We start from the raw sequence: 27,740 nt of genomic DNA, 5'->3' as shown, positions 1-27,740 counted from the left end.
TTTAAAAGGGTCCAACAAAAATCTTTATTCATTTTAAGACTACAGATCTGAATGCAAGTTTCTTTTGTAAAAAATAAAATAAAAATCCTCATTAGGTTTACTTACATCCTGGCTGCAAAAAGAACAGTGCAGTCATTATATATATTTACACGAATCTTGTAGACTCTCAGGCTTGCATTATGCATCCTCGTCTTCGTCTTCCTCATCACTGATCACATACTTCTTGTGCTTCTTGCTTGCCTTCTCATCATCTTCTGCTTTTCTTTTACCAGATGGCTCACCCTCCTACAGGAAAGCAGATCGATTTTAAGCCAAAATGAGCATTTCTCTAGGTGTAAGTGACTAAAACTGCAATTTGGATCATCCACGCATTAAGAAACAGGCATATAATGTTCCCAAAGAAAATGATGCTCCCTCCTTGGTTAATAGAGGCAACATTTAATAATAATAAAAATAAATTTTATTTATACCCTGCCCTCCCCAGCCAAGATGGGCTCAGGGAGGCTACCACCAGATATAAAAACAATTGATTGGAATACAATTTAGAGGGAAAAGAGCCTATGGAAACAGAGGTTGGGCTAAGGAAGAATGAATCTTGCAACTGTTTATGCTTGGCTATCTAAAGATGCAAACAGGACAGAGGAGAGCTGAAAAAAACCAGCCACATCAACAGTACCCGAATCACGTTTACTCAAAAGTTAAATTTCCCAGAGCTAAACCCACCAGGAATGACATCTCAAGGCCTTCCATATGTGCTGTGCCAGGAAGATTTTGGGCATAACACAGCAACAGAGTCTCAAACAAGCCCACATTCCCAGCATGTTCACACACATGTCTCAGAGACGTCTACGCTGGTTTGGTCATGTGCACAGAATGGAAGATGGCAGGATCCCTGAGGATGTGTTCTACGGGGAGCTGGCTTCAGGCAACAGGCTCACTGGCAGACCAACTCCGCATTACAAAAATGTCTGCAAACATGACACAAAGGCTGGCAAAATCAACCCTGCCGTGTGGGAATTCCTTGCAGGCATCTGGAGACAGTCAGGTCATGAATCCATAGCAGTGACCAGAGGAAAAATGACGGCTGGGAGGAGCGCAGAGAGAAGAAATGCCAAGGTGCACCTGTCCCAATGAAGCAGGACATCGCCATCTGCAGTAAAACATGTCTCTCCCATCTCTAAACTCACAGCAGGCACTGTAACCTTCCAGCGGTTTGACACCCCCTGCCCCGCCATGGCACACTCTTCCATTGCCTCTCAAGACAGATGGATACAAGCCATTTGTCATTGGCATCAGTGTTCCCCCAAAATTTGCTTTGGAGGGTTTCCCAACCCTCTGGAGCAGACTTTGAGGGTGCCCAGGTGGCTGCAGATCAACTGCACAAGCAAAGCCTGTCGTGTGAATAGTACAGCAGCACCGGATGCAACCTAATGTTTTTAGGATTGCAGCTTCGTTGGGGCTTCCAAAGAAGGAACAGGAAGCGAGTATCCGAATGCTCCCTGCATAAAATCTACTGCAAGTCCCCCAAACGAGGCATCATTCATTGTTGTGGGAATTCACATGGTTTCATGATGTCAAGACATGAGTGTCACTACACATCACAGAAGGTGTGAACTCAACACACCGATGCCCTTTTCAGTGGCAGCCTTACATCGCCCAGAGACTCTGGCCCTGCCTGATGGGCATATTGCAGTATTTATGATTTCAGCCTAGATCTCAGCTAATTGCTTGTTGTTAGCAAAAGGTAATGCATCTTGTTTGTTTTGCCAAAACATAGACTGTGTGCAAAATCTGGGGGAAAAGCAAACAATGTGATAATTATAATTTGCTCTTAATTTTCAGGTAAGTATCCTGTTCTAATTTACAATGAAACCACTTCCCATTTTCAGACAGAATGCATTAACAGTGATGAGCTTAAAGATTTCTTCTTTTTCCCCCAGAGAAGATCTTGTGTCCTAGTACAAAATACTTCAGCAAATGGCACCACCTACCTGCAAAAAAACCAAACCGACCCAAATGCATTCAAGTTTAATATTTTTCCTTCAGCTATAAGAAACCAGAAGTGCTACTGGGTGATTTGGGACTTTGGGTGAAAGCTAATTGCCATCCCCTACTCCCTGACTATTAACACACATCCAGGTTTTGTGCAAATGAAAGCTCAAAATGAAGTCCTTGAGAATTTCAAAGTCAGCCTCTGCAACACATGCTTCAAAATAGGCTGGTAGTTATTTTAATGAAGTAATCCATAATGTGTGTGTCTCTCGCAGTGAAGTAGAATTTCAACAGCTTTCTACCAACTGGAAAATTACTTGCTTTTTTATTAATGAACCCAATTACTTGATTCATTTTTCGCTATAAAGCTTAGCATAACGGAACCTAGGACACCCATTCAACGTGGGTCCAGATTTTTGGGGGGGTGAGCAGGAGTGGGTCCTGGGTCAAGGGCGGTTGATTCAACCATCTACTCAGAAGCTGAAACGACTAGTGCAAACAGTTCATAAGGCATGGACAAAAGTTGAATTCATGCATGCAAACTGAGCATCCATGTCGTGAAATGATACGACCACAATAAAAAAGGCATTTAAGAGGGGAACAAATTGAGGGGATGCCGAAAATGCTTCCTTGCCTGTAGGGCTGCTTGGTCTGGGGCAGGGATGAGGAATCTCAGGTGCAGGGTGTGAGAGTGCGTGCAGAAACTAGCCTACCATTCAAGATAAACTTTCCATGCATTGCCCCTCCCACTTTTGCCTCTGGCTCCACCCACCACCAGCATGTGGCCCTCAGAAAGTGGTCCAGAAGAGAATTGCGGCCTGCAGGCTCACAAAAGTTCCCACCTCTGGTCTAGGCACAAATTAAATGCTGACTTTAATAAGCCTGACCTCCTAAATAATGAGGAACAGATTGAATTCAGCCAAGGTTTTTCCCCCCACCCACTATGCACGTCAACTGATCTCAATGTAGTACAGAATTCTTCCTTTGGACTTCTACCCTAATTCACTTCTCCACCTCTTTCTGAGTTCTGCTGAACTCCAACATCACTAGCACAAAGAGAGCGGTCCTCTGGGTCATTTTTGGAGAGCAAGGGTAGAAAAATGGTTGCAATGAGATGCATACCAAAGTACAAGTCTGTGCAGCCCATAATTTGTGGTCCATGCAGATGTGCTACTCCCTTAACTATTTTTTTAATGCTTAAGCGCCACCATGTGGTGAAGTTGAACGTTAGCAAACTAAATAGCTTTTAAAATGGAAGGTGGGGGGGAGAGTAAACAGAAGTCATAGTTTCGTTGTCTTTCACCTACGAAGAAATGAAAAATTTGTGGCACCAGACAGAATTCCGCTTGTAGAAGCCCTTTGATTGGAGAAGGCTTGGAGAAGGCTTTTCTTTGACTGGAGGCTCCCTTCTTCAATGCCATGTCACCAACCACTTTTGAAACACAAGACCAAAGCCTCTTTGGGAATGCTGGATACTCAGCTACTTAAGTAAAAACATGCAGGCATCTAAAATCACAGCATTAAACAGATGCTTTCCAGCTACGATCTTAAGAGACAACAATGTTTTCAGACTAGAATCTGTGTGAGCCTGAAGAATGATAGCAGGCTTTGTGATGCAACTTTTTAATCTCAGTACATTACCCTCAAGAAGTTAGCCCTGACTTCCAAAGTTCCAGTCCAACACTCTAAACCACTGTGCTACACTGGTTTTAAAATTACATTAAAGCCAGAGTATTCTGGGTGAAACAGTAAAAAAAGAAAGAAAAAAGAGTATGGCAAGTCTCAGGAAACATCAGGAATAGAAGAAGTCCAAGGTAAAAGAGCTTGACTAGTCTTTGGCATTTCAAACTAACATATACAGCAGAGACAGATGCTGTAGGATATCACCATCCCTGACTTTTGGTCTCGATGGCCGGGGATTCTGGGAGCTGAAGTCTAACAACCTCTCGAGGGCCCTTGGTTCTCCACCCCAAGGTACAGAGTGGTCTATACTTCAAACCAATTACAGCAAGCCTGGGAGTCATTCTGGACTCACAGCTGTCCATGGAGGCGCAGGTCAATTCTGTGTCCAGGGCAGCTGTTTACCAGCTCCATCTGGTACGCAGGCTGAGACCCTACCTGCCCGTGGACTGTCTCACCAGAGTGGTGCAGGCTCTGGTTATCTCCTGCTTGGACTACTGCAATGCGCTCTATGTGGAGCTACCTTTGAAGGTGACCTGGAAACTACAACTGATCCAGAATGCGGCAGCTAGACTGGTGATGGGGAGCGACCGCCAAGACCATATAACATCGGTCTTGAAAGACGTACTGGCTCCCAGTACGTTTCCGAGAACAATTCCAAGTGTTGGTACTGACCTTTAAAACCCTAAACGGCCTCAATCCAGTATATCTGAAGGAGCGTCTCCACCCCCATCGTTCTGCCCGGACACTGAGGTCCAACGCCGAGGGCCTTTTGGCTGTTCCGACGCTGCGAGAAGCCAAATTACAGGGAACCAGGCAGAGGGCCTTCTCGGTAGTGGCACCCGCCCTGTGGAACGCCCTCCCACCAGATGTCAAAGAGAAAAATAATTACCAAACTTTTAGAAGACATCTGAAGGCAGCCCTGTTTAGGGAAGCTTTTAATGTTTAATAGGTTATTTTATTTTAGTGTTCTGTTGGAAGCCGCCCAGAGTGGCTGGGGAAACCAGCCAGATGGGCGGGATATAAATAATAAATAAATAATAATAATAATTGTTGTTGTTGTTATAAACACCTGAGCCACTCAAAATAGACCCCTTCACCATTTCTCTCACCTCGTCACTGTTGAGTTTCTTCGCTTTCAGTAATCTCTGTGTTTTATCTTCATCTGAGCCCTCATCGCTGTCTGAAGAATAAATCCTAGCACGCTCCTCTGAAAGGGAAATATATATGCATTTCTCTCCAAGAGCTGATCTACAAAAACTGACCGTAACTTAGAAACTGGCTGCTTAGAAGTGACGATCCTTTCCCTCCATGGGAAACGTGCCATGAAGACTATCAGCGTTCTTTATTTGCTTGTTATCACAAGCCATTGCAAAACGAAAATAAGCATATATTATTTCCAAAAGGATTTCCCGCCATCCTCCTCTTAGGTATTAATGCTCCACTTTTCCTTTGTGTAATAAGCCCAAAGCAGCACCCTGGACTTAAAACCAGATAAATCCAAGACTCCGCGCTAAGCCGACCATACCTCTTATTCCGCCTTTGTATCTGTTTTTAATTGCTGCCAGGCTGATGGCTTCTTCTCCTTCGTCCTCTTCATCATAGCGGTCAGGCTCCAAGTAGCTGGCGCTCAGTCCCCGCTGGTGCTGCTTCTCTCGCATTCTCCTCTGCTGGGACTCCCTGCGAATGGAAGCTCGCAGCCTCTCCTCCTCTTTCTGCAGGGGGAAATGGCAACAACACAAGGGTGTGCCAAGAATTTCTCAAAACAGGGCTCAGACTGAGCATTGCCCTGCACATCACTCACCACTAATTTACACCCCTCTTATTGCCCAAGCAAAATTCAAAGTGGTTTTCAAGGTACACCAGTTACACGAATATTAGAATAGAAGCATCCATAATTAAAACACGCAATAAAGCAATCCTATTAAACAAAACATTAAAACAGGTCAAGATCGTAGGGGTGCCTGTGTAAACAGAAGCTGGTGGAATGCCAATGCAGATGAGGCTTTGGCATTCTTGCAGCAGTTAAGTCTCGTTCTACTTTTATTCCAGGTTCTTTTTCTGCTACGTGCTGCAACTGAGAGCAATGTGGCACAGGTTTCACGTGCTCTGTTTCATTACTTGCTCTGGCCTGGATTACAGAGCTTGATCAATAGGTTAGAGAGGGAGGAAGAAGGATCCATTAAGGATTTTTGTTTGGCTTCAGACTAAATTAAATTGGCTCCCAACCCAACTCCACCATTTCACCAAATAGGGGGGGAAATGTGTTTTAGGCCACTGGCAACATAGTAGTGAGGCACTGCCCATTCTTACCTAGCAGTGCTGGTGATACCATAAAATAGTTTATAAAAACTGATTGCCAGATTCCGATACTTAGTTTTGTAAAAGTAAAGGGACCCCTGATCATTAGGTCCAGTCGTAGCCGACTCTGGGGTTGCTGCGCTCATCTCGCTCTATTGGCTGAGGGAGCCGGCGTACAACTTCTGGCTCATGTGGCCAGCATGACTAAGCCACTTCTGGTGAACCAGAGCAGCGCATGGAAATGCCGTTTACCTTCCCGCCGGAGCGGTACCTATTTATCTACTTGCACTTTGATGTGCTTTCAAACTGCTATGTTGGCAGAAGCAGGGACCGAGCAACGGGAGCTCACCCCGTCACGGGGATTCGAACAGCTGACCTTCTGCTTGGCAAGTCCTAGGCTCTGTGGTTTAACCCACAGCGCCACCTGCGTCCCACCCAGGTTTTGTAGGATATGGCTCATATGAAGTTACACTTATCTCTTCTGCTCATCCCCTCTTGTTCCGTTGTTCTCCCCCTTTTCAACTGTTTGCAGGCTCAAAGAAGCCCCCTGGCCACCCACAGAGATGCCAAGGTAGGTAAGGTTGTTTTCTATGGCATTTCAGACTCCTGCCGAGCAAGAGGCTAGCTGCATTGAAGGCAATAAGTCTAAAGATGCTGCTGAGTCATGCATACAAACAATATTTTAAGATTTGCATATAAGGGACAAATTTAATAATGGCTTAGAAGGCAAATTTTGATTCCAGCTACCCCACCCCAAATCTATACCTTGATCATTTCTGTTCGTTGGGACTCTGGATCACGGCCAGCCATGGGCAAAATACGAATTTTTTGTGTCTTGGAACATCTGTCTGCGAGCGAGAGAGTCATCTTTCTGTGTGTGGCACTGTCTGTTGAGTGAGGCCTGCAGTAAAATTGTTACTGGGTTAAAAGCACTTCTTTCAGGGAACTGCAGGTTTGAGAAAACAATTGCATGTGACTGAGCTGATTCACACAACACGCTATGGCAACCTGTAGCCAAGACCATCTTGTGGGCTGATCATCGGTTGCAGCAACCTCCTTCAAAGAAGCCTTTTCAGTGCCACGGGCACTAGGAGGTTGCCTTCAAAGAGGCCCCCTGTGAGCAATGACCAGCTGATTGTCAGTTACAGGGAGCCCCTTTGAAATCTCTGCAGAGGGGGAAACGCTCCTAAAAGTAGAACATTTCTCCCTCTGCAGAGAAAGCACTTCGTATCCCTGGAAAGAACAAAATCTCCATTTTAAATTTCAGCAATTTTCTCTCTCTTTTGAGAAAGTGGTTGCATCAGGTACTTCCTAAAGGGGACCTCCTAGCACAACTGATTCCAGCTGACTGCCAGGCCTTTGGCTGTGCAGCGCTCTCTTAAAGCCAGGCCTTCAGCTAATTTGGCTCCTGGTCCTGAGGTTCCCTACCTGACACTGTCAGAAACTGAGATATAAAAGCTATTCGGCATATGTCCCCTTAAAGCTAGGTTACAGGCACACTAACAGAATGTTTGGATGCATATGTTTTTTAAAACAAGATCACAAAGCTGAAAATGAATTGTGCATATTCTCGGCTCCAGCGAAAATCTGACTCGCGCCACAGCATGGTAAGAAAAAACCAACAAATGCTGCTGTCCACTAGCCAGTCAGATGGTGATGTCAGGTGCCATCCTGGCACCCAGGCATCTTCACTTGGTTGCCGATAGCCAGGTGCAAAATGTGCCTGGCTAATTCCGAATGCTGCTACCTGCTATAGGCCATAGACAACAGTGACCATAATAAAATGATTCAAGAGTTTTGTGGCACATTAAAGACTAACATATTTAGTATAACATAAGCTTCTGTAGACTAGAGCTCACATCATCAGATGCATTACATATTTTCCTGAATTGGAAGGGAGACAGAGAGAGAAATTTTAGATAGATGATAGATGATAGATAGATGATAGATAGATGATAGATAGATACAGTGGTGCCCCGCTAGACGAATGCCTCGCAAGACGAAAAACCCGCAAGACGAAAGGGTTTTTCGGTTTTTGCGACGCTTCGCTAGACGATTTTCCCTATGGGCTTGCATCGCAAGACGAAAGCCCATAGGGAAATCTCGGGGACCTTTTTTTAAATGCTGGCGGTGGGGAGCAAAGCCTTCCCCCCCCTCCGGACTTCAGAAGAGGTCCAGGAAGGCCGGCGGGGGCGAAAGGCTTTGCTCCCCACCGCCAGCATTTTAAAAGCGGTCCGGGATAGCAGGGAAGCGCTTCCCGCTATCCCGGACGGCTTTTGAAGGCAGGCAGGGGGGGCAAAGACTTTTGCCCCCCCTGCCTGCCTAACCGGGGGCTTTTAAATCGCCCCGGGACTGTCCGGGGCGATTTAAAAGCCCCCGGACGGCTTTTGAAGCCTCCCCCCCGCCCGGCTTCGGGGCATCATCCCGATGCCGGGCGGTGGGGCAGGAACGCCTCCCCCAGCCGCCCGGCTTCGGGGCATCGTCCCGATGCCGGGCGGTGGGGCAGGAACGCCTCCCCCAGCCGCCCGGCATCGGAACGATGTCCCGAAGCCGGGCGGCCGGGCGGGAAAGCCTCCCCCCCCGCCCGGCTTCGGGGCATCATCCCGATGCCGGGCGGTGGGGCAGGAACGCCTCCCCCAGCCGCCCGGCTTCGGGGCATCGTCCCGATGCCGGGCGGTGGGGCAGGAAAGCCTCCCCCAGCCGCCCGGCATCGGAACGATGTCCCGAAGCCGGGCGGCCGGGCGGGAAAGCCTCCCCCCCCCTGCCCGGCTTCGGGGCATCGTCCCGATGCCGGGCGGTGGGGCAGGAACGCCTCCCCCAGCCGCCCGGCATCGGAACGATGTCCCGAAGCCGGGCGGCCGGGCGGGAAAGCCTCCCCCCCGCCCGGCTTCGGGGCATCGTCCCGATGCCGGGCGGTGGGGCAGGAAAGCCTCCCCCAGCCGCCCGGCATCGGAACGATGTCCCGAAGCCGGGTGGCCGGGCGGGAAAGCCTCCCCCCCCCGCCCGGCTTCGGGGCATCGTCCCGATGCCGGGCGGTGGGGCAGGAACGCCTCCCCCAGCCGCCCGGCATCGGAACGATGTCCCGAAGCCGGGCGGCCGGGCGGGAAAGCCTCCCCCTCTGCCCGGCTTCGGGGCATCGTCCCGATGCCGGGCGGTGGGGCAGGAATGCCTCCCCCAGCCGCCCGGCATCGGAACGATGTCCCGAAGCCGGGCGGCCGGGCGGGAAAGCCTCCCCCCCCCGCCCGGCTTCGGGGCATCGTCCCGATGCCGGGCGGTGGGGCAGGAACGCCTCCCCCAGCCGCCCGGCATCGGGGCATCGTCCCGATGCCGGGCGGTGGGGCAGGAACGCCTCCCCCAGCCGCCCGGCTTCGGGGCATCGTCCCGATGCCGGGCGGTGGGGCAGGAAAGCCTCCCCCAGCCGCCCGGCATCGGAACGATGTCCCGAAGCCGGGCGGCCGGGCGGGAAAGCCTCCCCCCCCCGCCCGGCTTCGGGGCATCGTCCCGATGCCGGGCGGTGGGGCAGGAACGCCTCCCCCAGCCGCCCGGCTTCGGGGCATCGTCCCGATGCCGGGCGGTGGGGCAGGAAAGCCTCCCCCAGCCGCCCGGCATCGGAACGATGTCCCGAAGCCGGGCGGCCGGGCGGGAAAGCCTCCCCCCCCGCCCGGCTTCGGGGCATCGTCCCGATGCCGGGCGGTGGGGCAGGAAAGCCTCCCCCAGCCGCCCGGCATCGGGGCATCGTCCCGATGCCGGGCGGTGGGGCAGGAACGCCTCCCCCAGCCGCCCGGCATCGGGGCATCGTCCCGATGCCGGGCGGTGGGGCAGGAAAGCCTCCCCCAGCCGCCCGGCATCGGAACGATGTCCCGAAGCCGGGCGGCCGGGCGGGAAAGCCTTTGTCCCCCCTGCCTGCCTTCCCAGGGGCTTTTAAAATCCTCCGCTGTCCCGGGCGATTTTAAAATGCCGCCCGCCAGAAGAGGTCGGGGGAAGGCTTTTTCCATAGGAACGCATTAATTGATTTTCAATGCATTCCTATGGAAAACCGTGCATCGCAAGACGAAAAACTCGCAAGACGAAGAGACTTGCGGAACGAATTAATTTCGTCTTGCGAGGCACCACTGTAGATAGATAGATAGATAGATAGACAGACAGACAGACAGACAGACAGACAGGGTTGAAGGTGGGTGGGAATTTTAAGAAGTGAAAGAGGGCATAGAAGAAGATTCTGAGCATTATGTTAAAGTTTAAAAGGTATGTAAAATCATCAGTGACCACTGATGACAATAATCTAAACATCCTGATGCTGGTCAGTTAATTAATGCCTGTAGATGAGGCAAGCTTCTATGTTCTTGCTTCAACATGGCTACCCACCTTGGTAGCCACCTTGTATCTTCTTTCACATTCACTGTGATGCTATTACTTCTAAATATTTTCAACTCAATGGGATCCACGTGCTTACCTGAAGGTTAGTTTTGTTTTGAACACAGCTTGCCCCTGAAGACCTGTTCCTTGCCTGATGAAGAGATGGTTGTGATCCCCCTGCAATGGTGCTTTGTACACATCGAACACTTCATTCCCCAAATGTAGTGACATGCTTCAAAAGGAAGGAGGATTGCTTTGATTAGCACACAAGCCAAGAGCCTTATTTGCTTTTGCTTATACAAGTACATTAAGCCCAGTTGATACAAGTGAACGAGATGTAGGATGTTATTACCTGTTTACAGAGCAGTGAAGACAGAGTTATCCCACAAAATTCTGACGACTCCTTACATCATGGATTATTATTTTTTTACAGGTGTTACAGAATTTGGCAGTGCCGGTGTGAAACGTGCTAATTCTCCCAATCTATAATTATGCTCTCCTTGGTTCTATTCCTAGCCTGTCTTTTATCATGCTTATTGTTAGCTTTCTTTAATGTGCTGTATGGATATGTTTTTCTATGTATTCTTGCCTACTGCCTCCAGGCCCTCCTGCCATAAAACGGATGTCCTAACAAAATGGGAAATAGCAAAGGAGAGGGATATGGGACTTCTTAAGCTTCACTGACAGCACCTTGCACTTTCCTCTCCCTGTGGTATTTTATATGGGTAGCGACATCAACCATTGAGCAGCACTTCCACCAAGGTGTCTACCACTGGAAGCGTCTCTGTTCCAAAGAGGGTGGGAGGCATTAGTTATTTTGAGCTACCTTGGTAGCTTTTCTGACCTTTAGTGGGGCAGCTCATTCAGCCTGGATCATAGCAACAAAAGCAGCTGCAATACAAACAGCGGTATATACATATTTAAATAAATAAAATGAAAGGCGTCCAGAAAGGTGAGATGCAATGAGGCTGAATGAAGGGACAGGGCAGAGCTCTGTCCCAGGTGAGGCACTGAACTGCTTAAAAGCTGGCCGCATGATTCCTTGCAGGAAGACTCAGCACCTTCATGAATGCGTGCCCTCTTTCACTCAACTCAGAAAACAGAACAATAATAATAACGAGATCCAAGATAGAACTCTATGCTACACAACATGTTTCTTTCTACAGTTCAGAAGCATGGGTCATGCAGGATCAGGCACAAACTGACCTCCCATCAGACCATTTGACTATCCGCGCGTTGCTTTCTCGAACCTCACTCCCTTCTTCATCTCGGCGAGTTCGCCAGCGTATCGTGTTCTCCACCTGTGGGGACACAAAGTTGCCGCATGCAGGAGGTATTTCTTGAGAGAAATGTCACAACGCTTGCAAGAAATAGAGTGTGGGGAGTGGGGGAATAATGCTGGTGGGAATGTCATACACTGGTATTCTGAATTGCTGAATTCATGTTTAAAATATTAACTTCTTTAACGCATTAGTGTTGTGAATCAATGAGCAGCAAGACAGCTCAGTGTACCATGAGGGGTTCAGCAGGGGGGGCAGGGAGGAGAGGCCACCACTGCAAGCTCAGATCTTTTCTGCTAAAACTTTAGCATAACATGTTAGTCCTCACATATAACATGCATGCAAACCTGAAATTAACTTTCTCTCCTCTCCATTCCCACTGTTGCTTCCCATGTGACCCATTTTAGAAAGTAAGCTCCTTCAGGAAGGAACCTATCTCCCTCCCTGTTATGCTGAAAAGTAATAATCCCATGTACACTGGTACCTTGGTTTCCGAACTTAATCCGTTCTGGGAGTCCATTCGACTCCCAAAACAGTTCGAAAACCAAGACGCGGCTTCTGATGGGCTGCAGGAGCTTCGTGCACCCAATCGGACACCGTGGAAGCCATGTTGGATGTTCAGCTTCCGAAAAATGTTTGCAAACTGGAACGCTTACTGCTGGATTTGTTGTGTCTGGGAGCCGATTTGTTCAACAACTAAGCCGTTCGGGAACCAAGGTACCATTGTACATTGACGGAGATATAAATAAACAAAAACCAAGGAAGAAACCCTAGGTGCTCTAACTGGCACAGAGAATGTTATCGTGCATATACTATGGTGGTGTCAGGGAACTGCCATCGGAGCCAGAGGCGGAGGGAAGGCTCCAGAGGGATGCCGGAGAGGGTCCCAGTAGGGAGAGAGGCAGCCCATCTGCTGGGGAAGGAAATCAGCGTAGCACCAGTGGAGAAGGGGGGCAGAAGGGGGAATCGGCGAGGGGGCTCCAGGACTCCTCACCGGAGACCAGCGGAGAGAGCACGGGTCCTCCGCTGCCCACACCCTCCCTGTGCAGAAGACTTCCACGCAGGGAGAGTAGGAGAAGACTCGGCGTCAAAGAACTTCTTTGCTGGAAGAAGTTCAAGAAACGCCCACTGACGGATTCTGCCAGCGATTGAGACAGCCACGGGTGAAAGGCTGTCCAGACAGAAAGGGTTCACCCAGGTAACCCAGCCAGGTGTGGCGACATTACAGGTGGTGCTCTAGAGTCAGCGCTTTGATGTTCCATAGAATGTCATATTTTGTGTTTAAATAGGAATTTGAACACTCTCAATAACTTCACATAAGTTATTGTGGTCATCATCATTTATTTATTTCATTTACAAATCACTTCCCAGAGCGATGGCTGTTTTCCTAACAATGGCGTTGTAAGGTGGGTCAGTATTCTTGTCTCCCTATTGCAGATGGGGACCCACAATTGGCTGGGGTGCGTGGAGAAGGCTTGCTTAGGGCCACCTACTTGCTGCTCTTCCTGGGAAGAAGTTTCTTGCAATGCTCAGCTCCATCTGAACCCTCCTGTAACTTAAGCCCATTTAATCTAATGGGTATCAGTTACAGTAGGGTACCTTTCAGCTGAACGTTATGAGAAATCTCTTGATGGAAACAGGAGCTGGACCATGAAACCAATTTCCTAGCCTCTCCAAGTCTTTGAGAAGAGTCTGGGCGGCTGCCTGTTGGAAATGCTCAAGTAGTGGGTTTCAAGTAGTGGGGTTGGAATAGATTACTTCTATTCTATTGAGCAGGGGTTGGAATAGATTAATTAAAAGCTTCCCCTTCCAACTTTAGGATTTGATGGGACTTCACCGCAACAGTGAATTTGAGCTGGGGACTTCTTGGTGCACTGCTCCATCTCTCAGAACTATGCTACATAAGCTCTCAATGTTTAAAGAAGGGATGGGGAACCTCTGGCCCTCCCAATTCAGCTGGACCACAGCGCTCACCATCCCTTACCATTGGCCATTCAGACTGGGGTTCAAGGGAGATGGGAGTCCAACAACGGCTGGATCCCCAGCCCTGATCCAAAGCATGAGGCTTGACAGAATTGTGTTCCAAGACAGAGCAAGTAGTGTATAATAATAATAATAATAATAATAATAATAATTTTTATTTATACCCCACCCTCCCCAGCCAAAGCCGGGCTCAGGGCGGCTAACACCAATAAAATCACAGTGAAAACATAATGGGGGGGGAACCAATTTAAAATACAGGTTAAATGCAATTTAAAATGCAGCCTCATTTTAAAACTAGCCGATAAATCAAAACCATAAGGGGAGGGAGACATAAGGGTCAGACTGAGTCCAAACCAAAGGCCAGGCGGAACAGCTCCGTCTTGCAGGCCCTGCGGAAAGATGACAAGTTTGCATGTTGTGTAGAGGCAGAATTTAAGGTATACGGTACCTTCAGTTTTAACCTTGTTCTACCTTCTTCATCCAGCATCTCCTCATCTTCAAATTCATCCTCATAGTACTGTGGATCAAAAGGCCTGCAATAAACCGGAATATGGGTTACCATGGATGTCTTCCCTTCCTTGCAAAACAATTTAGTACCAGGACTGGAATTCTCATCCAAAAACCCAATTATGGGTTTGTGGCCGCAGTTCCTTTGTACGCATGGTAGGGGGTGGGAGAGAGAACAGAGAAGGCGAATGCTTATTGGAGAAGGGCTGTAGCTCAGTGGTAGAACATCTGCCTTGCATGCAGAAGGTCCCAAGTTCATTCCCTGGCACCTCCAAGTAGGGTTGGCAGCAACACACGCGGGACACCCTGGAGAAACACTGCCAGCCAGTGTAAACAGTGCTGATCTAGGTGGACCAAGGTGTGATTCAGTATAAGGCCGCTTCCTATGTCCTTAAGGTTTGCAACAACATCACAAGAAGCTTGCTTGTGCATTCTATTGTACAACAACGTTCTTCTGGTGCAAAACATTTTGCCAGTGGAACAAGTGCACTGCTAAGTGACTTTCACTTCGCGCTACATTAAATACAACCCTCAGTTACTATCTTCTACCAAGGCAGAGGGTTTCAAAGTCACACCTGAGTTTCCCTAGTACAATTCTGTTTATTTAAAATGCTTATAGTAAAGGTGGTTTATAATAAAAACTAAACACAGAATTAACTTGTTAGCATTAGCTCTTTTTTTGTAAAAAATCTATTTACAAATGTTTCATGACTAAAGGTGGGTGTTTTTTTTACATAGTTGCAACTCATTTGTGGATAGAACTACAGATTGGTTTTCTATTTTTGTTTTTGTTTTTTTAAGACCCTGGAACACTTGTTTCCCAGACTGAGCCTGTGCCTTTTACCTGGGCTCCACACTGAGGAAGTTGGGAAGCTTCACAAAATATAAGTCATTTCCCAAGTCTGTGTTGACTTTAGGAATTTCGACTTCTATCCGCGTTTCAGGAATAGGTTCCTCCTCCTGTTGATCCTCGTTCAATCCATTCTCGTCCTATTCAGTGGGGAGGGGAGAGAAAATCACGCAGGAAATTATTGCTTTTAAATATAATTCCATCTCTTCCATTTATGCATATGTGTGATTTGACCATACAGAGACATACATTTTATCAACATTATGCCTGCTCAGGACATCAGCATAAGGCAAGCGTGGGGAACCTTTGGCCCTCCAGATGTTGTTGAACCACAACTCCCATCATATCCAGCCGTTGGCCATGCTTACTAGGGCTGATGGGAGTTGTAGTTCAGCAACTTCCGGAGGCCCTAAAGTCCCACAATTCTGGCATCAGGAGGGAGGGGAAGAGAGACCTTCAACTTTCAAAAGTCTTGAATGGGATACACTTATCTGCAACCACTTCTAAAAGGATCACAAATCATTACCCCACTTTTTCCTAATGCAATTTGAGAATACAAATCTTAACATACACGTAAGCATTAAAATACTAGTGGTCAAGTTGTCAGGTTAAATCCAACACTGATGCAAAAGCAGGACCGGGTGACATGGGCCACCCTCTGACCTCACAGACCAACAAAGGTACCGTATTTTTTGCACCATAACACTCACTTTTTTCCTCCTAGAAAGTAAGGGGAAATGTCTGTGCGTGTTAGGAGCGAATGCCTACGGGTGGGGGGGATCTGCTGCAGTCGTGAGCAGAGGATCCATGGTTCCCCTTCCTTCCCTCCTCCGTGGCTCGCTTTGAAACAGCAAAGCGGGAGAAGAGCCGCTGAGTGGGGAGGAGAGAGGGACAGAGAGCCTGTTTGCTTTAAAGGAGCAAAGCGAGAGAGGAGAGGAGCCGCTTACACGAGTGTAAGCGGCTCCTATCCGGTTGGCTCCTTTAAAGCAAGCAGGCTCTCTGTCCCTCTCTCCTCCCCACTCAGCTCGCTAAATAGCATTATTAGCAGAATCCTTCTCCACACACCCCATGTGTGCTCCTTGTCCCTTTAGTGCTTTTCCTTCCCTCCCCACTTAAAACGTGGTTACAAAGCACGGATCCACATGGATCCTCAGGATTTTTGCACTGGGTCACCCCAAATTCACCATCAGATCACATAGCATGTCCATGGCTACATCTTGCACCAAAAAAATCACGCACCCACTGTTGCCTGGGGTCGCAGTGGTGCAAAAACGTGGTTACAAAGCATGGATCCACAGGATTTTTGCATTGGGCTACTCCAAACTCACCGTCAGAGCACATGTCTGTGGCCACAGCATGAACCACAAAAATCATACATCCACTGTTTTGTTTAGAATATTTTTTTCTTGTTTTCCTCTAAAAACTATGTGCATGTTATGGTCTGGTGCGTATTATAGAGCGAAAAATACGATACTTACAATAGGTTGCCCTGGAGTTGGGGGCTTGTCTTCCCCATCGCTCCCCGAAGATATGTCATCTGCTCCTCCAAACAGATCCATTGCATCTTTATTACCTTGCCCAGCAAATAAGAAACAGAAACCATACTTAGAAGGTTGGAAACTGGAGGTGGGGAAGGACTGGCTTTGTTTTTAAGAGACAACTTATTTATAGAAAATATACTCTACAAGGGGCATAAAAATATATATTAAAAATAAAATAAAATTGTCCAGTAGCACCTTAGAGACCAACTAAGTTTGTTCTTGGCATGAGCTTTCGTGTGCATGCACACTTCTTCAGATTCTTCATTGAATGTAGAGGGCTGGTTTATACCTGGCGTTCCCTGTGACGAGAGATTGGTTGTTAAACCACTCTGCAAATTGCAGCTCTGTGAGGGGAATGGGGGTCTCCTGACAATTCTCAGAACCTTTGACAATTTGCAGTTCCCGGGATACTTTGTGGGAAGTCATGACAGTGAAAGTGGCACAATAGTGCTTTAAATGGATGGCTCAGGATGTGGCCCGAGGGGCTGGCGGGCGGAGAATGACATTCGAACTCCCAGCCAGGCATAAGGCTTATGAGGCTTGGTGTAATTATTTTCCACCTAGTCATTTTGACACTTTGGCACACCCTATTTGCAAAATTAGACATTTCCAAAATACAAACGAGCTTTCACTTTTGCAAGATTGAATATACTGCCTTCGGCTGTACTTGAGGGTCAATTTCAAAAAATCCCACTGGAAAAATGGTTATGTCCCTGTGGAGATGGCAGTATTGAGTCAGTGGCTTATGTGCTTCTGGCTTGAACTCTTCGTAAAGATTTGAGGAGTAAGATTATTACTTTATTATTGTCAAAAATTACTACTGTGTCCTTTCTTTTAGCAGATCAAGATGATCAGGTGACAGCAAAAAGTGCAAGGTTTTTAGCGGAGGCAATTAGAAAAGATCTATTATTTGAATATTGATGTAAACCCCCCAAATGTATTTTCTATAGTTAAGTTTTTACCTCTATCTTCAGCACATTTTACTTTATTGCTACGGCTACTGGCTGATGCAAATAAAGATTCTTCTAATTCTGATTCTTTCCTCCTCTCAGACAGGGCTGTTGTGAGGATTTATTTAAAAGGGCAGGGAAATCAAGCATTCCCCTCTTTTTATTTTGATAATTTTATTATATTGACTTGTTTTTAAAATCTGTTGGCTTTATTGGCATTTTCTTATGAGTATTTTATATTATTTCATGTAAAGTTTTATATTATTTCATGTAAACCATTTATTATTAAATTGTTATTTCTTTATCATATGTGTTAAAGTCACTTGTCTTACAAGGTGGCCCAAAGTGCCTTACATCCTTGTTTATCCCTTCCTTACAAACCAAGGGTTTTAAAAAAACAAAAAACTAACTACCAAGTTTGCCCTCCAGCATTCCTGGAGAGAGGGAGGCAGGCAGGCAAACCTTCTTCCAACAACTGGCCTGTGGGAAGGTGTAACGAAGTTATCGGGTAGACTTGGAAGATGGACCTGAGGAGCAGTGCATCTAAAGAAGCCAGTACTCATTAACAAAATCCAATATAGAAGGAGAAGGCACATCTTCAGTGGCAGTTGGAACTTTGTCAGTTGGGAGAAGACAGTTAGATCTCCGGGGCAAAGAGTCACAGAAACCAAGAGAGTGTCAGAGAAGGAGTGAGAGAGAAACTAGGTGATCTCAGCTAAGCCTGCCCTGGTCATAAAGATGTCCTGTCCTTTAAATGAGAGGTCTTCCACCTTGGGGGTCCCCACCTGTTGCTGTGCAAGACCCATCGTTATCAGCCAGTGTGGTCAATGGAGAGGGCATGATGGGAGTTGTAGTCAAATGGGGACCCAAGGTTGAAGAACATTGCTTTAAATGACTTTTGTGATAAGGAACGTGTAGCTAGACTGGAAGCAAGTTTCTTACTTCTTGGTCTTTAAGGTGCCTCAAGAATCTTTGTCATTTCAGTAGCAGGTATGTTTCATTTGGTTTTGAGACTTTGCTCTGTATGCCTTGCCCTTGTTTTATTTCTAAAAAAAACCCTTGCCCGTTTAGCTTATTAATAAAGTAAACCCTTCCAGGTATTTAGTGCTGTGCTTCAGATGCCTTTCTACTGGGGATTTTCTTTTGAACATTAAGAGTGGTCCATTCTGACCATGTGGGAAATCAGGAAGTGGTGCCAATGAACTGGTCTGGCAAAAATTGACCTTACCTCCTAAACTGCTCTTACAATGAAACCTAGAAAATTATATGCACCACAGAAGGGTACCAGGAGAGGGTGCTTGCTTCGGCAGCACAGATACTAAAATTAGTTTCCAGGAGAGGGAGACAAACATTGTTAACACTAGGTACCTGGGGTTGGATTATTGCAAATTGTTCAACTTTGTTTTAATATTGTAATTCTAAATTTTTATACCCAATTTTAATTTTGTATTTCTGTAGTGTTATAACTTGCAAGTGTAATGAAAGCCAGTGTAAACTGTTTTAACTCATTCTAACAATGTACATTTATTTTGTTGTAACCCACCCAGGGACCTTATGATGAAGGGTGAAAAAAAATCCGTAAATAATAGTATTTGGGGCGGAAATAAGTAAGTATTAGGTAGCTCTAGACCAGATGAAATTGTCTCAGGTGTCAGATCCAGTCCATGGAGCAACATGGAGCCAATCCTGATTTATAGGAACTTTCCCACTGAAGCACTCGACCTCCATTGAACCCTATAAAAGAGGGGCAGAGGAAATGTGGACTTCCAGCTGCTGTTGGGACTAAAAACCCCTTAATCCCTGGCGACTGGCCTGCTGGCTGGGGATGATGGGAGTCCAACAGTATCTGGAGGTCTACAGGTTCTACATCCCTGCTCTAAAGCAAGTGACAAAAGATGACCCAAAATACTGAAGTCAGAGCTACCGTGAAAATAATCAAACTTGGCACTGCAAACTGCTCAGATGAGTTTTGGTTTTTGGGTTTTTTACTCCCAAATGACAGGAAGAGGGGCTGCTTACCTTTTTGTCCTTCCACATCACTATCCATTTCGGAATCTGATGCAATTTGTTTCTTACGCTTCGTTTGCATGACTTCTTCGTCACTGTCACTGCCTCTTGCCGATTCTGCAAAAGCAAATATCAATCTTGAAGCCCCCTCATCACTTTCTATCATTATATTGTATATATTTCCATTAATATATTATTATATATTACACAATCCAGACACCCTGAATAAAACATAGCAGAGCAATGTCACTTTGAAGAATGGCATTCGTACCAGTATAGTTGATGAAACCACACGGGTGCTAAAATAAAAATGACTGAGCAATGCAGTGGGCATATATAAATGGAAGATACTCAAATCCCTACTTGGCTTTGAAGCTCCCTGGGTAGGTATTCAGCAATTTTTTCAGCCTTACTGCTATCAAAGGTTAATAGTGAAAAACAAACAAACCCCCAAAACATTACAACCCGTCCTGAAATTTTGGGGGAATTTAATTTTTTTATAAAAAGGGAAATGGAAAAAGGTGTGAGCAATTATTAAACCCAAATTCCAAAAGATTATATAAAGGGACAATGCTCTGCGAATTAAAATTGGATTGTGCTAGACTTGTTGATTTGGGGTGGGTGAAAAAGAGTAATCGTAGCCTTCAAGATATGTCTACTACGCCGAAGCTCAGTGGTTAAGCACATGCTATGCATATACAGTGGTACCTCTAGATGCGAACGGGATTCGTTCTGGAGCCCCGTTCGCATCCTGAAGCGAATGTAACACATGACTGCGCATTTGCGCAGGTTGCGTTTCGCCGCTTCCGCACATGCGCGTGACGTCATTTTGAGTGTCTGCACATGTGCGAGTGGCGAAACCCGCAAGTAACGCGTTCCGTTACTTCCGGGTCGCCGTGGAGCGCAACCCAAAAATATTCATCCCGAAGCTACTTCAACCCGAGGTATGACTGTAGAAGGCTGGGAAAGAATCTTGCCCAAGAGCCCTCCAGACCTAAGGTTTCCCTAGTCCTGCGACTAGACATGTGCACCCTCAATTCTCCATACCCGATTTATGCTCATGCTCTTCCTCATCCTCCGAGAGCCTTCGCTCTTCATCATCGGAATGCTGGGGCCTCTCTTCGTCAGAGTTCTGCATCTTTTCCTCGTCTGAATGCTGCAGCCTTTCATAGTCATCATCCGAGTTCTGCATATTCTCCTCATCAGAGTTTTGGGGTCTTTCCTCTTCATCAGAAACCTGCAGCCTCTCTTCGTCATCATCCGAGTTGTGCATTTTCTCCTCGTCGGAGTTCTGCAGCCTCTCTTTGTCATCAGAAGCCAGAGGTCTCTCCTCGTCGTCCGAGTTCTTCTCATCATCATCCAAATGCTGTGGCCTTTCTTCGTCATCCGAGTTCTGGAGCTTCTCCTCATCGTCTGACTGATCACTTCTGTCTTCCCTTTCCCACTTTTCATCCTCAGAGTGTGCTTTGTCAGAGCCTTCTGCCTCAGAGTGGTGGCTGCCTTCATCTGACCTGTGATCCTCTTCATCCTCGTCCTCCTCATGAGCAGCTTCAGAGCCACTGTGCTGGTCCATATCTGACTGGTCATTCTCCTCATGTTCAGAATGCCCCGAGCCTTCCGAGCGATTGTAGGATCGCTCAGACCGGTTATCGCTGCCACTATGGTGAGAGGCGCCATCATCCTCGCTGTCGTCACCAAACAATTCTTTGTTACTGGGTTTCAAAGCCTCTCGGTCGTCATCTCTGTCGCTCTCGCTACCAGAAATATTACTGATGGAGCCAACAGGATCCTGGTCAGAGTCTGAATCTGACCCAGAATCAGAATCTGTGAAAACCAAACAAACATAAAAGGACAATGTTAGCAAGAGGAAAAGGGTCAGATAACATATATAAAAATCAACTGACCAATACCATTTTACAGTGGTACCTCGGGTTACATACGCTTCAGGTTACAGACTCCGCTAACCCAGAAATAGTACCTCGGGTTAGAAACTTTACTTCAGGATGAGAACAGAAATCGTGCTCCAGTGGCACGGTGGCAGCAGCGGGGGGCCCCCATTAGCTAAAGTGGTGCTTCAGGTTAAGAACAGTTTCAGGTTAAGAACGGACCTCCAGAATGAATTAAGTACGTAACCAGAGGTACCACTGTATTTATGCTCACCTAGTCAGAAGGAAGCAAATCCATCAGATATATGCAATTTGAAGAACTAGTCACTTTGCTGAAAACACTGACAGCAGTGGAAAATCATAATTAAGTAGTAGTCCAGCAACAATCCTGACTGAAGTACTATACAGAAGTAAAGCAAATGTTGACTGAAAATGGGCAAAACAGTAAAAACAGGTTCAGGTGGATAGCCGTATTGATCTGTCATAGTCATAATAAATAACAAGATGAAAAATGAAAAAATCTTTTTTTAATAATTCCAGTGGCACCTTTAAGATCAACTAAATATAAGCTTTCAAGGTATGAGCTTTCATGTGTAATACACACTTTGTCAGATACTCTGAAGCAGAGGTCGCTTCAACCTTATAACTGCTGGTGGCTGTTATGGCAGTTGGTTCCATAGGGAAGGACAAGGGATTTTTAAAGCGATAGATGACCAAAATTAGCTTTAGTATGTATAATGGGACATGAATCCAATATCTCTAGTCAGACCAGGTCTCTCCATAGTTTTTAGTTTGGTAATAAGTTGTAATTCAGCAACTTCTCTTTCAAGTGTATTTCTAAAATTCTTTTGCAGTAAGGCAAAAGATCTTGTATAGAATATCCTGGGAGACTAAAGTAAAAACAGGTTAGCCTGAACCATTATATCCCAGCTTGATCACTGAGATCACCTGCAGGAGCGTCAGTTTTAAATTGTCAACTTTAAATTGTCTATACAGGCAATTAAGACTGCATTTTTCCACAATGGTTAATTAATGTCCATTTTAACTTTTTTAATATGATTTTTATTGTATGTTGTATGTATTATTGCTGTAAATTACTTGGGTATTTTTCTTTTTACCGTATAGTGTATAAATATTCTTATAAATAAAACAATATTTAAAGCACTGCTATTTAGTCCCATTATGCCATTGTTTAAGAAACACTGCTATAAACTGGCCCATAAATAGCAGCTCTCCTGGTCATCTGTGCAAAGGAAGAATCACCACCAGGTGACCACATAAGAAAAATATTATCCAAGCTGGCTTACCCGCAGCTTTTAAGCCACGTATGACTGGCATCAGAATGCGACAGATCGGTAAACTGGCAATTACTGTTAGTGGCTATTAACTTTTGTGGGTTTATTTATGAGGATGCTATTGACTGACTCGACAACAACCAACACTGTCACAGCATTTTGGTGCTGGCTAAGGCTGACGCGGGTGGCACTGTGGGTTAAACCACAGAGCCTAGGACTTGCCGATCAGAAGGTCGGCAGTTTGAATCCCCGTGGTGGGGTGAGCTCCCATTGCTCGGTCCCAGCTCCTGCCAATCTAGCAGTTCAAAAGCATGTCAAAGTGCAAGTAGATAAATAGGTACAGTTCCTGCGGGAAGGTAAACGGCGTTTCTGTGCGCTGCTCTGGTTCGCCAGAAGTGGCTTAGTCATGCTGGTCACATGACCCGGAAGCTGTATGCCAGCTCCCTCGGCCAATAATGCGAGATGAGCACCGCATACCCAGAGTCGGTCACGACTGGACCTAATGTTCAGGGGTCCCTTTACCCTTTACCTTTAAAGCTGACTGGTTGTAGGACAAAACACCTGTAGGGAATCAGTTTGAGGACAGGTGACTTAATGATATTTGCATTTGGGCAGATTTTTTATCTTGCACTACACCACTCTGCTTGCCAATATGACAACCATCACACATCAAACCCTAAACAGCCTATCTTAAAAAAAGGTCTCCCTTGCCTGTTTTCTTTTTCTTTCTTTCTTCTTTAAAAGACACCAAGACCTTGGATCCAGTGCACAGAACCAGGCACTGAACAGCTTGGAGATCACCACAATAAAAATCCCTTGATTGATAGCGGCCTCTAGTTTAATAGATGGTGGGTCTGCCCAAAAATTTTCATCACCAGATTTGAAAGAGTAGGAAGACACACACATCTGTTTCTGAGAAAACCTGATTCAAGGTCCACAAGTGTGTCATGGAGTACACCAGTCTCCTGTGATCCAAGAAAAAACCCCACAGCAAACCACTATGTAAAACAATACACGCTAGCAGCATTGTTTAAGATGTTCTTGCAGGGTACCTAAAATGAGGAAGAATTTCAGAATAGATGTGCATGGGTGAGAAGGGGGATGGAGACGAATGAACAGACAGAGACCACAACATTGTGACCCAATGAAAAGGAAATTACAGTCGTACCTTGGATCCCGAAGGCCTTGATACTCAGATGTTTTGGCTCCCGAATGCCCCAAACCCAGAAGTGAGTGTTCCGGTTTGCAAACGGTCTTTGGAACCCTAATGTCCAAAGTGGCTTCCATGGCTTCCGATTGGCTGCAGGAGCTTCCTGCAGCCAATCAGAAGCCTTGCTTTGGCTTTTGTTTTGGAAGTCGAATAGATTCAACTTCCAAGGTACGACTGTATTGTACCTTTAACAGTGGTACATAAGGATTGCAGTCTTTCTCAAACTTCAGTCCCCAGCTGTTGGACTGCAAATACCATCACGCCTGACCCTTGGTCCTGCTAGCTAGGCATGATGGGAGTTGTAATTGTGGGGAAGGTACAGGGGAGTACCATACACCCAGAGAACCTGTCATTGTGCCATCGGTGTGGTTGAGTCCACCGAACACATTCTCTTGACTTGCCCTTCTTATGCAGAGCTTAGACAAAACTTTATAGACCCACTCCTATGTCAATTTAGCTTCCTACCTGGAGAAAACCAGGTTTTACACTTGCTGAATAACGTCACTAGAGCTATACCTTCCTTGGTGGCCAAATTTCTTTTTTTAGCTTTTAAGCGTCGCAAGACTACAATTGACTGTATTGATATGGGGCTATCTGTTTAGCCCATTTTAGTGTTGGCTAAGCTCTAAAATCTTCCTGGATGTTTAACTGTGTATTGATAAATGTACTTTTTCTGACTGACAGTCGAATAAAAGGTTGATGATGATGATGGGAGTTGTAGCTCAACAGTTGGGGACCCAAGTTTGAAAAACACTGGATTATAGTAACCATAGCTTGTGACAAAAGCATGAGAAAAGTTCCCCCTTGTTGTCACGCAGCTGCTAAAAGGTACAGAAACCGTGCCTTCCTTTGCTCTTGCCCCATTCACATATTACGAGTTTTGATGTTTCAAACCCAGTGGTGCCTGGAAGCAGTCTCACAAGCCCCAACTTCTAGAAGGATGAAAAGATGAAACTGGGAAGGGGGGAAACAACTGAAATCTAATTGCAGGTAAATCAGTGCTCAGAGTTGGATCTGGGGAGAGCCACTCAGGTGGGAATCAACCCATCGCTCACTGTCAGCCTAGCCTCCCTCACAGGGTTGCAAGAATAAAAAACGGGGCAGGTGCGGGGAACAAACCGCAACACACCACCCTGAGCAACTTGGAAGCACCCAGTCCCCTTCTCCCGCCTCATCTGAGCTGCGTTGCGAATATGGCACTTTGCTCATGCTCAGAGGAACTCTTTTTCTGCATGTCACTTTGTTCATGCTCAGAGAAACTCTTTTCCTGCATGGCACTTTGCTCATGCTCAGAGGAACTCTTTTTCTGCATGGCACTTTGTTCATGCTCAGAGGAACTCTTTTTCTGCATGGCACTTGGCTCATGCTCAGAGGAACTCTTTTTCTGCATGGCACTTTGCTCATGCTCAGAGGCACTCTTTTTCTGCATGGCACTTGGCTCATGCTCAGAGGAACTCTTTTTCTGCATGGCATTTTGCTCATGCTCAGAGGCACTCTTTTTCCGCATGGCACTTTGCTCATGCTCAGAGGAACTCTTTTTCCTGCATGGCACTTTGTTCATGCTCAGAGGCACTCTTGTTCTGCATGGCCGCCTCTCGTGCACCCTGGTACCAAAACGAGGCTTGGGGCTGAGCTCTGGGCGCGAACAAGAAAACAAGGAGAGAATTTCAAAGGAATCAAAAGGCGGGTGGGAGAGAGGTTAAAAGCCAAGGCCTCCTTCCGCGCATGCGTGACACAATGCGAAATGCCCCCCCCGGCGTCCGTGTCTCTCCCCCCCCCCCCCGTCACCTTTTTGCTCCGGCTCGGTGTCAGCATCGCTGCCGAACAGCTCCTCCATGTCCGCCATGGCGAGGGGGAGCCCACTTTCCTCAGGCCACCTCAGCGGACCCGGCGGCAGGGCTAGCGGAAGAGGGCGCCTTCTCGTGACGTAAAACAGCTGCGCCTGAGAGGGGTGGAGTCGTGCCTAGATTTACAATAGAAGATGACAGATAGAATATAGAGCGGTGCAGGGCCTGCACTTCCGGTTTAAAATGAAAACCTGTACAGTATCCACTTGCGTTAAACCGGAAGTGTCCGCGTGGGCGGACCGTAGTGGTTCGCATAGAGATAGAAAATAGTAGAGTCATCTATATAGAGATAAAAATCCTTCTGTGATGCAATGGGTCAGGGCATCTGGCTGTCAACCAGAAGGCTGGTGGTTCGAGCCTACCCAGGAATGGCTGTGGGCAGGATTCCTGCATTGCAGGGAATTGGACTATATGACCCTTAGGCAGTGCTGGATTTACTGTGCTGTGGGTTAAACCACAGAGCCTAGGACTTGCCGATCAGAAGGTCGGTGGTTCGAATCTCCGCAACGGGGTGAGCTCCCGTTGCTCGGTCCCAGCTCCTGCCAACGTCAAAGTGCAAGTAGATAAATATGTACTGAGTTGAATAGGATCCAAAATGCAGCAGTCTGATTGGTCCTAGTGAAGGAAGGTGAGGACAGGTGACCTCACCTAGGCCCAAAGTCACCCCCCACCAAAGCAGGCTCAAAGCTTCTCAAAACTTTTCAAAATCATTTTCTCAGCAGCTAAGCAGAAACATTCCGCTCTGCTGTAACAAAGGTAGAGAACAGTCCATTGTTTCTCAGGCCTTTCTCATGCCTTCTGGCCTTGCTAAAGAACCACATTGCTGTCCGGGAACCATGACAGAACAAGAGATTGAAACATATCTGAACACTCTGAAACCCCTTTCCTGGGAAGAGTCCCAATAGTCCCAAGACAGCTTTCTGTTCATGCTCAGAGGGACTCCTGAGGGAGGAGAAAGGGGGAGGGAACTGGAAAGGGGTATATATGCTTGTGCACATGACTGTGAACTTCGTGCATGCTTTTTGTGACTTATCACACTTGCTACTTCTACCAGTTCATGGATGGTAGAAATAAAAGCCTTTTCTCCGAAACTATTCCTTGAGTGTCTGTTGACTCCCACTCCCCTTTCCCAGGCGCAATATTTTTCCCACCCGAGGGCAAAGCCTCATAAGGCTACACTAGAACAATAGGATCCAAAATGCAGCAGTCTGATTGGTCCTAGAACAATATGATTCAGAATACAGCAGTCTAATTGATCCTAGAACAATGGAGCAGTATGATTGGTCCGCAGGAGCCACCCAATCCAACTCCAGGTGGAAGTGAATCCACAACCTGATTGGCCTACAGGAGAATCCCGGAATTAGCCAATCACGTGCAGCCCATTGTGTAAATAATGTATATAAAGCAGATATTGTGGGGGAGCTTCCATTCCTCCTCACCACTATGAGCTGAATAAAGTGCATGAAATCCACTCTCAACTCTGAGTATATTTCAGTAGCGCTCCGGCGGGAAGGTAAACGGCGTTTCCGTGCGCTGCTCTGGTTCGCCAGAAGCGGCTTAGTCATGCTGGCCACATGAACCGGAAGCTGTACACCGGCTCCCTCGGCCAATAAAGCGAGATGAGCGCCGCAACCCCAGAGTCAGTCACAACTGGACCTAATGGTCAGAGGTCCCTTTACTCTTTCCTTTACCTAGGTCTATAAATTACCATATAGCATATATTCAACACAAAAAACAGCGGCAATTTGTTGTTGACAAAGGACAGCTGGACATATAAAGGACCCCATTACCTTCAGTAGCTCATCAAACCTAAATCCAGCCCTGTCTGTGCTACCTGAGAACGTGTGAAATATAATTGTTTAATTGCACACTGCAATGGAGAAATACCTGGGTGTGTATTCCACTAGAGTATACCAAAATTCCACTAGAGTATACCAAGCTAGAAGAGAGCTCTCTGGGATCTAGCTGGGGTGATCCTTAACTGTTGTTGTTCTCTGCTAGCTTTCACGTGGTGTTTAATTTTGGATTATGTGAAGATATTGCAAATCTGTGGCT

The 27,740-nt window shown here is 46.7% G+C and overlaps 1 protein-coding gene across 1 annotated transcript; it reads right to left on the bottom strand.

Moving 5' to 3' along the window:
* Nucleotides 1–25,785, bottom strand: LEO1 (LEO1 homolog, Paf1/RNA polymerase II complex component). The gene is made up of 12 exons (XM_081888551.1): nucleotides 25,627–25,785; nucleotides 20,495–21,271; nucleotides 19,460–19,564; nucleotides 16,428–16,522; nucleotides 14,944–15,089; nucleotides 14,041–14,125; nucleotides 11,536–11,630; nucleotides 10,427–10,561; nucleotides 6,739–6,874; nucleotides 5,201–5,387; nucleotides 4,785–4,882; nucleotides 1–285 (listed from the first exon to the last, which is right to left on the bottom strand). Exons 1-12 carry the CDS (start codon nucleotides 25,682–25,684, stop codon nucleotides 178–180), a joined length of 2,025 nt encoding a protein of 674 aa, XP_081744677.1. The 5' UTR covers nucleotides 25,685–25,785; the 3' UTR covers nucleotides 1–177.
* Nucleotides 25,786–27,740: the final 1,955 nt, after the last annotated feature.

The sequence above is a fragment of the Podarcis melisellensis genome (assembly GCF_964234715.1).
Source record: "Podarcis melisellensis genome assembly, chromosome: 14".
Lineage (NCBI taxonomy): Eukaryota > Metazoa > Chordata > Lepidosauria > Squamata > Lacertidae > Podarcis > Podarcis melisellensis.
The sequence above is the reverse complement of the archived record's forward strand: the minus strand, read 5'-3'. Positions and strand labels throughout refer to the sequence as shown.